General features: G+C 50.8%; 1 protein-coding gene across 1 annotated transcript in view; it reads right to left on the bottom strand.

Moving 5' to 3' along the window:
• CCDC22 (coiled-coil domain containing 22) overlaps positions 1–9109 on the bottom strand; it is a 14261-nt gene extending 5152 nt beyond the window's left edge. The window contains exons 1-6 of the mRNA XM_059385697.1: positions 8877–9109; positions 7416–7593; positions 1632–1764; positions 716–822; positions 510–576; positions 226–404 (exon numbers count right to left, since the gene is read on the bottom strand). Of these exons, the coding sequence (XP_059241680.1) occupies positions 226–404; positions 510–576; positions 716–822; positions 1632–1764; positions 7416–7593; positions 8877–8926 (714 nt within the window). The 5' untranslated portion in view covers positions 8927–9109. The remainder of the gene's footprint in view (positions 1–225; positions 405–509; positions 577–715; positions 823–1631; positions 1765–7415; positions 7594–8876) is intronic.
• Between the last annotated feature and the right edge of the window lie 385 nt (positions 9110–9494).

Here is a 9494-nt window from a genome sequence, read left to right on the forward strand (position 1 = left end):
GGCTCTGGGGAGGGGAGAGGAGAGTGACTGGTCTGAGGTTCCCAGTCCTTCGGACCTCAGTGTTCTCTCAGGGGAAGAGCCCGTTAGGCGCATGCAGAGGGGAGGTGATGAGGGACCAAGTCGGGAAAGGAGGGCACAGAGGACCAGGGTATGCTGAGATGGGAGCAGTAGGAAGCAGCCATGAGCAGGGGCCTCGGAAGCAGGGAGCCGAGCTTCAGGCTGTACCTGGGTGGGGTGGCGGGGTGCTCGGTGGACCCAGTCCTCGTCTCCAGGGCGGTCCCGGCCCGTGTGCCGGCAGAGCTGGATGGCATGGCTTTCGAGGAGTGAGGCCACCCTCCTGGCAGGCTGGGGCACCTGGGTGGGGGCTGGTAGCAGCAGAGGACTCGCCTGGAACTCCCGGGGCTCTGGGGGCAGGAACAGAGTCCGCTAGCCCTCCCGCTGGGCCCAGGGCACCAGGCCTACCACGGCCATCCTTCTCCTGAGCCCCGTCCCCACAACCTCAGGCTTACCTCCTCTGGAACTCAACTCAGGCAGGACCAGCCTGGTGGTGTGGAAAGGTTTCTGGGAGGCAGAGCCCTGGGTGGGGAGAGCAGAATCAGAGCCTCCATGAGGAACTGTGGTGGGGGCCACTAGTGGGAGGGAGGCCAAACACCTGAGCGCCCAGATGGGGCCAAGGTGGGGACAGGCAACATCAATGGGAGTTGATGGGTCCCACCTGGAGGTGCTGGAGCTTGGGAGTGCGGAGGAGGGGTGGGACCCAGGGCAGGGCCAGCTGGTCCCGGATCTGGCTCCCGATGGCCCGGAGAAGGATAGCTGAGTCCCCTGTGGGAGAGTGGGGAAGCAGCATCCATCAGATGACAAGGCCATAACAGCAAAAATACAAACCCTGGGAAAGCAGCCACGGCTCCTGGACCCCCCTCCCCATAGATGCGTATCTAGCTAGCTAGCCTTCTCACCCTCGGCCACTCAACAAGCAGTTACAGAGCACCTACTGTGTACCAGTCACTGTTCTAGACTCTTGGGATACTTCAGTGAACAAACTGAGAAGTACCCCTGCCCTCACAGAGCTGGCATGCTGGTAGAGGAGAACATGATTCAGGTCAAAAGTACAAGACAGAAAGCTGTCAGGTGATGATCTGAGAGGAGGGTCAAGATCACTGAGAGGGGCACGCAATTTTAAACAAGGTAGTCCAAGGAAGGCCTCCCTGAGGTGACAAAAGAAAAGAGCCTCTAAAAGGTAAGAGGGTGAACCAGGAAGATATCTAGGGGAAGAATAATCTGGCAAATACAAAGGCCCTGAGGCAGGAGCACACCTGGAGGGTCAGAGAAGCACCAAGGAGGCTGGTGTGGCTGGAGTGGGGGGGGGGGCGAGGAGAAGGAGGAGGAGAGGCCGAGGTCCCTCCCAGCACCAACTTCCCACCTGGGGCAGCCCAAGCCCAGGACCCTCTCCCCCTGCCCTGACTCCCCTCCCCCAGCCCCAATCCTCCCCTGCCCCCCCAGCTCTCCCAAAGATACATCCCCCACCCCACCCCCAGTCAACCTTTTTACCACCTCCACCTCTCTCAGGCCCCTACGACACCCAGGAACACCATGCTGTCCTTCACCCCCACCATGCCCTGGGCAGACCATACCTGCAGGCTGATCTGCATCCTCGGAGGCATCAGAGGGCAGACGCTCAGCCAAGAAGAGAAGCAGGTCCCGGAGATCAGGCTCACTGGGGTAGAGGAAGTTCTGATAGCCAAGCTCCAAGGGATAGCCCAGGTCCTAGAGGTTGGGGAGGTAGCCTCTATCAGTCAGACAGGCAGAATTCCCCTGTCCCGGAAGCCCTGGGCCTGGACCACAAAGGCTCCCACTCTCTCACCAACCACCACCCTCTCAACTTCACCTTGGCTCCCCAAAGGCCTTCAGGCCTCTGCGGGGGACAGGGGTGGGAATCACAGAGTGATTATAGTCAATGCTACAGAGAGCAAGAAGTAAGAAAGGCTCTGGCCTTTCTAACTAGGACCCCAAATCCACATGTCACAAAAGAGAAGACAAGTATTTCTGAATCCCTGAAAAGAAACAAAAATTTTAAAGAATATACGGGCACCTGGGTGGCTCAGTGGGTTAAAGCCTCTGCCTTTGGCTCAGGTCATGATCTCAGGGTCCTGGGATCGAGCCCCACATCGGGCTCTCCGTTCAGCGGGGAGCCTGCTTCCCTCTCTCTCTCTCTCTGCCTGCCTCTCTGCCTACTTGTAATCTCTGTCTGTCAAATAAATTAATTAATTAAAAAAAATTTAAAGAATATAATTACCAAAGTCACAAAAGTGATGACAAGCTAGAAAAAAATGTATATGGAGTTCACATCACAAGCAAAAAGTAAATCTACCTAGTCTATAAAGAGTGTCTAAAATCAAACAAGCAGAAAAGACCAGCAATGCAAGAGAAAAGTCGGCGAAAGATAGGAAGAGGCAGTTCACAGAAAAAGAAATGAAAACGGTCCTTCAACCTAGGCAAGTATGCCCAACCTTGCTGCAGACTGAAAGCACACAGAGAGATCTCACACACACACACATCACTGATCCAGGACACTGCGACGATCCGTCCTCCGGGTGCATGCTGAGAGGGAGATACCATCGCTAGGGCAGTGTTCCTGCCCAAAACCTGAATCCGCTCATTAGAAAACACTCCAACCAACTCAAGGGGTAAGCCAGTCCAGGCAACAGCCAGCCTGGGCTCTTCAAAAACATTTGTCATTACAAAAGAAACATAGAAACAAAAACCAAGGAGGACTGTTGACTATGCAAGATTAGAGAAGTAACAGTGAAACAAAATGTAGGGTCCTTGATTAGATACATTCCCCAGTTAAAAACAAAACAAACAAACAAACAAACAAACAGCAACAAAGGACATTTTGGGGACAGCTGGGGAAATTCCACCAGGCACTGGATAGGAGATACTGTTGTTCTAATATATTACTATCAATTGTTAAGTATATACTATCAATATTAAATTTCAGGGATTCGGCAAATGTCCTACTGAGGAGAGGTGTGATGAAAATTGTAGGTGTGGGGTATCCTGCTGTCGGCCACTTTCAAAGGGTTCGGCAAAGAAGTGTGTGTGTGTGTGTGTGTGTGTACAGAGAAAAGAATGGAGCACAAAGCTAACAAACGTCTATCCAAGTACAAAGCTGGGGAGAAAAATGATACCGAGATATCATTCCTCACCTACTGAAGGGCCACAAATCAGTGGGCCAGGCTATGGAGAAGCAGGGGCTCTCCCCAGCGCGGATGGTAGGAAGGCAGAAATGAAACAAAGCCAGGTGAGGGCAACTGGGCAAAACTGGCCAAAAATAACATCTGCTTTTACTCTTCCACTTTGCTAAGCCTGCTTTGAGGAGCTGACCATGAAGCCATGCCCTAAACAATTCAAGAGGACAGATGCACAAGGTTCCTCTTTATGGCATTATTTGCAAAATAATGGAAACGCTCTATATGACTAAGCATTTAATACATTAAATGCTGCTTTGCGGGGGGATTAGGAAAAAAAAAGGTAAGAAGGAGAAAAGAGTCTTCCTTCTCTGTATGAAGAAGACTCTGATTATCTACCTTCTAATTCTTTTTTTTAAGATTTTATCTATTTAAAAAAAATTGCATTTATGTATTTGACAGAGAGAGAGGGAGAGGGAGAGAGAGAGAGAGAGAGCGCGCACAGGCAGGCAGAACGGCAGGCAGAGGGAGAGGGAGAAGCAGGCTCTCTGCTGAGCAGGGAGCCTGACACAGGGCTCGATCCCAGGACCCAGGGATCAAGACCTGAGCCGAAGGCAGACACTCAACCGACTGAGCCACCCAAGTGCTCCCTCCCTTTTGAATCTTACAGTGCTATCAGCCGCTGCTTTCTTCTACCACTTCTGAGATATAGCATCTCCTCCTCCAGCACCCGTAAAAAATGAATACCAGTGACGATTATAATGGTGGATACTGTGTCAAGCCCTCTCTATTTTCCATGCTTCAATTCCTTAAACCAAACCTGGGAATGGGTAGCTAGTCTTTATTTCCCCTTGTTTTACAGATTTCCCATAAATTAAAATGACCAACTCTATCACAGTGCTGTGATTTCCGAATTACCCTCAAAAGGCTACGGGTTCACTGCCCTCACCTCCTCTTCCTCCGCGTGACAGACTTTATTAATTTACGACAGAGTGTGGGTCCCTTAGGGAGCCTTTTCTCAACAGAACAGCCAAGGTAACGAAAAAAAAATTTTGCTAAAGAAGAAATACAAGGGGCTCCTGGGTGGCTCAGTGGGTTAAAGCCTCTGCCTTCAGCTCAGGTCATGATCTCAGGGTCCTGGGATCGAGCCCCCGCATCGGACTCTCTGCTCAGCAGGGAGCCTGCTTCCTTCTTTCTCTCTGCCTGCCTCTCGGCCTACTTGTGATCTTTGTCTGTCAAGTAAATAAGTAAAATCTTTAAAAAGAGAAGAAGAAGAACAAGAAGAAGAAGAAGAAGAAGAAGAAGAAGGAAAAGAAGAAGGAGAAATACAAATGGGCAAAGCCCTGAAAAGGGAAGGGCTCCGCAAAGAAACCTTGGGAGTTCCCAAATGACCTCAGGCAGACCCTTCTGATAGTGAGAAGAGGGCCTTTCTCCCTGGCTCCAAACCAGGAAGCAGATTTCTGGTTTTGCTTTTTGCCTTCCAGACTGCAGAGTATGCAGATGTGCTCCCTGGAGCAGAACAAGCAGGAAACGGAGCAGAATAAGGAAGACCATGAAGAGGAAGGATACAATGTCCAATCGTAGTCAACACAATGCTCCAAGGGGATCTATTTGTGTGATACAAGGGTTTTTAGACTATTTCAGAGAAATAGGTTCTTGCCTTGCTTCATGGCTCGTACATACCCTAGATGGTTACTAAGTTAGGTGGATGGGACTTTTGTTATGTGTCATGAATCACTGCTTACAACCAGAAACTGGGCAATCAAAATCTACTATAGCAAGAAAAAAGATAGAAAGGAGAAAGGGGGGGGGGATAAGTATATTCACATTTGCTTATATCTGCATTAAAAAAACAAAAAACAAAAACCTATAAAGACACACAGAGACCAGTTAAAGTGAACGGTTTGGAGTGTGAGACTGCGAGATACCATGTTCCTTCCATCACACCCTGGAGATCTCTCCTACCCTTTCAGTGGTTAACCACCTTTTACCTAATTAACAGTTCTTTGTATTAAAATGTCCCTGCTCAAATTACACCTGGGGTTTTGGTCCCCAGACTGGACCCTGACTAATAAAATGACCTACTCGAAACAAAAGTGACTTAGAGGGGTCCTGGGTGGCTCAGTGGATTAAAACCTCTGCCTTCGGCTCAGGTCCTGATTCCAGGGTTCTGGGATTGAGCCCTCCATCGGGCTCCCTGCTCTGCGGGAAGCCTGCTTCTCCCTCTCCCACACTCCCTGCTTGTGTTCCCTCTCTCGCTGTGTCTCTCTGTCAAATAAATAAATAAGACCTTTAAAAAAATAAAAAGGGACTTAGTGGCTTTGGTGTGAAAAGATTGGGAATGAAATCCAGCCCAGACCACTAACTGGCTAAGGTCTTTGACCGATTAGTGAACTACCTGGAAGCTCAGTTTCCTAGCTGTAAAATGGGTTCCCTATGTGCCTGCTTTAAGAGCTCATAGGCCCCATCAGGGTTCTGCATGGGGCCTGAGAAACAGGCCCAGAAGGAAAGCTTGATTCTCTGTCAGAATTGCCATTGGTCTGGAGCTCCACAGACTCTGAAAGTAGACTTCCCAGACTCAATTTAAAGATTTGCCTCTGACCCACTGTGTGACCTCCGGCAAATCACTTAAGTTCTCTGTGCTCTAGTTTCCTCCTCTTGAAAAAAAAAAAAAAAAAAAAAAGAAGGGGGGGATACTGACAGTACCTACTTGAGAAAGTTGTCAAGAGAACAAAGGAATATCATACCATGTTAGCACAGTGTCCAGCCCAGGGTAGACACTCAGAAAACATCCTTATTATCTGCCTATGTGTGTGGATTAGGTCACAACAGGAGGATTTATGTCAGAGGGTCACCATCACAAGAGTATGAAAACCACCGGTTTTTTAACAACTTTACTTTGGGTTTTTTCCGACACCTGCAATCAAAGAGTTGTGACTGATACAGAAACTCATTCCAGGAGTCAGGTGTGTGAAGTGACAGACACCAAAATATGGAGGTGGCTGAGTGGCAGAAAGTACTAGGTGTGGGGCATGTGAAGAGGTGGACAGCAGAAGAACCTGAGAACCCCTGAGAGCCAGGCGAACTTGAGAGCTAAGGGATGGGCAGAGCACCTTGGCCTCCTGGGAAGAGAGAGAAACTGCATAAGCAAGGTCCAAATTCAAGAAACCTGACCACCCTGTCCCCAGGGCCCAGGAAGGGGGAGCTAAAGGAAATTTTCACTGTATTTACTCTACTATCCGTCTGCCACCTATCCTAGGTCTGTTGGCCAAGTTCGCGTTCGTCATGTAGCCAGAGGTGGCTAGAATCCAAGCCACCAGATCAGGCCTCTCTCAGAGCCATAACACCACTTACACAGAGCTCTAGCCCACTTTTTCTATGTTCACTGAGTTTTACTCCTCCTAGCAACCCTAGATGGGAGGTGCGACTCTCACACAGGTTTGACATGTGAGGAAATGGACCCAAAGAGGTTAAGGGACTGACCCTACATCACAGAGTGAGCAAGCCAAGAGAAATGACATTACTCAGAGGGCCTAGGCATAGTAACTGGGCATAGATCTGTACTGGGGAGGTATGAGAGTTTCACCACAGGGCACTTAACCTGGGAGAGAGACAGGTTGGGAATTATTCTCAGGAGAGGCAGGGCCACGAGGGGGAATGCAGTAGAGACACAGCTCTACTTAACCAGCATACTTTCCTTCAGGTAACCCTCTGACCCCCAACTCCCAAGCGATCCTGCAGGAGCAGCCAGTCACAGTGTCCTACGGGGATGACCATGTGATCCATGTGAGGCCGATCAGTGCACATAGTGATTAATTTAGGAGAGAGCCTGTGACCCAAGTCAAGCCTTTTCCTGGATCTCCTAAGTGGATAACATAGTGGGGTAAAATTTTAGCACTGCTTTAGTGGCGCTAAGCTTAAAATGTGGGAGCCAGGGCCAGCCCAGGCTCAAACTAGATCAACTCATATAATGCTCCTAATAACTCTACTTTTATCACCTCAGTTTCAGAAATAAGGAAACCGAGGCCAAGAAGGGTCAGGGTCACACAGTAGTGAAGGTCTGAGCTACTCAGGCAGTTTGACCACAGAGCCAGCGTCCTTAACCACTAATGAATGCTCAGTCACAAGAGGAGGTGGCAGAGAGGAAAGCCGAGCATTTCAAAGGAGCTCGGGGACTTTGTGAAGGAGGAAGGAAGAGGCCATGTGTACTGGGAGAAGGGCACTCACCATGCAGGCCTGAGCCAGGCTCATAGCCAGGCGGAACCGGGCAGACATGGCCAGAGGGAGCAGGGGGCTGAGACCGGAGCCCACAGCAGGGTTGATGACGCGCAGGCAGCGGACCACAGCTTCTACAACCAATTCCGTGGTGAAGGCTCGTAGCGTCTGCACATCTGGAGGGACTGCCCTGAAAAAAAAAGAGGGCAGGCTGGAAGCAGGCCAGGCAAAAGGGATCAGGCTGGGCCCTGCTGCCTTATGGAAGCTTTAGTATTGGGGTGGAAGTGGGGTGGGGGAGGGATGGTCACAGTTCAGACAGGTCCTGGGTGTTGGTGACTTCAACTTCCATTTGGAAAACTAAGAACTGGGGAAGTCCTTAGGTCCTAATGGTGGACGTAAGGGAGCTGAATTTAAAAAAAAGGGGGGGGCGCCTGGGTGGCTCAGTGGGTTAAGCCGCTGCCTTCGGCTCAGGTCATGATCTCGGGGTCCTGGGATCGAGTCCCGCATCGGGCTCTCTGCTCGGCAGGGAGCCTGCTTCCTCCTCTCTCTCTCTGCCTGCCTCTCTGCCTACTTGTGATCTCTCTCTGTCAAATAAATAAATAAAAATCTTTATTAAAAAAAAAAACCTCAAATTGCCATATCCTTAAAAATCTCAAAGTTCTGGGGTCTGGGAAGGGCAAGGGACCCAGGTGGCATGCTCTCTGTGTTTCTGGATCCCCAGGTATCATGCTCCCTGCACGTCAGAGGCCCCTAGATATTGAGCTGCTAGGGTTTTAAGACTAGATATCTCAGGGCTCAGGTTTGCAGGAGTTCCAAATGTCAGGGTCCCTAGATGTCAAGATCCCCGGATATCAAGACCTTCTAGTTTCAAGCAACCCAGAAATCAGGATCCCTAGATGTTGGCGTCCTCGGTTCTTAGGGTCCTTGAATGCAGAAGTCCTTGTGTGTCAGGGTGACTAAGTGTTGAGGCCACCAGATTTTAAGGTCTGGGGATTTTAAAAGCCCAGGTGTTGGGAAACAGGGTTTGAAGGTTCCCAAGTATCCAGTCCCAGGGTTTCTGAGTGCCAGCGTCCTGGGTGTTTAAATTCCCTGGTTCTCAAGATGGCTTCGATTTTCTTAATACCAGGATCCCGGAGTATTGATGTCAAGAACTACATACTTCAGGATCCTGGGTGTTGAGGATCCAAGGTTTTAAGCTCTGGAGATGCCTGGGTCCTGGAATTTGGGGTTTACCAAGTGTTGGGGGCAAAGGGTTTGTTTGGGAGCTCCCTGCCGTCAGAGTGCGTGCATGCGTGTGTGTGTGTGTGTGTGTGTCTGTGTCTGTGTCTGTGTAAGGAGGGGGTGTCTTAGGGTCCTGGAAGTTGGAGCCCCAGATGTCAGGGTCTGGGGTTTTAAGGTTCCCGGGTGACTGGGTCCAGAGTTTTGGAGTCCCGGATGTGGGCATTCCGGGGTGGGCGGGGGCTCTGTCCTTACGTGCCGGCCTGGCGCAGGGAATGGATGAGGATTCGGTCCGCCTCCTCCATGGTGAAGCGGTGTTCGAGTCTGAAGTCGGGTCCAGGGCCGGGTCCGAGCAAGAGAGGCGCAGTTGAAACCCCGTTCCGCACTCGCGGTCCAAGGAGTGTCACAGGCTGCGCGGGGAGAGCCGGGATGTGTAGTTCGGAGGACGAGTGTGGCGCACGCCGGATGCCTGGCGGCGTCCTGGTGCGAAGGTGCGACTGCAGGCTTGGGCGTGCAATGGCTGCTGGGAGTTGTAGTTCTTCCGCTTGCAGTCCGGTAGGTTCCTCCAAGGGGGCAATTAAGTGTATTTTGAGCGCGTGAGCGAGCGAGCGAGCGAACGAGCGCGCGCACACCTCTGTGTGTGTGCGCCTGTCTATGCGCGTGAGCGCGCGCGCAATGGTAGAAAAGGGACCGGAGGGTAGAGAGGCTTCCTGACTCATTTAAGGCGGCATTCATCTTCCATATCGTGCAAGTGTATAGGTTAAGGGCAAGGGCTTTAGCATAAAGCGGCTACGATTGCGTCTCAACTTTTTAGCTCACATGTTTCGCTCAACTAGCTAAAGGTGCAACCATGGGCAGGTTATATAATTTGCC

Source organism: Mustela nigripes, chromosome X (assembly GCF_022355385.1).
Source record: "Mustela nigripes isolate SB6536 chromosome X, MUSNIG.SB6536, whole genome shotgun sequence".
Lineage (NCBI taxonomy): Eukaryota > Metazoa > Chordata > Mammalia > Carnivora > Mustelidae > Mustela > Mustela nigripes.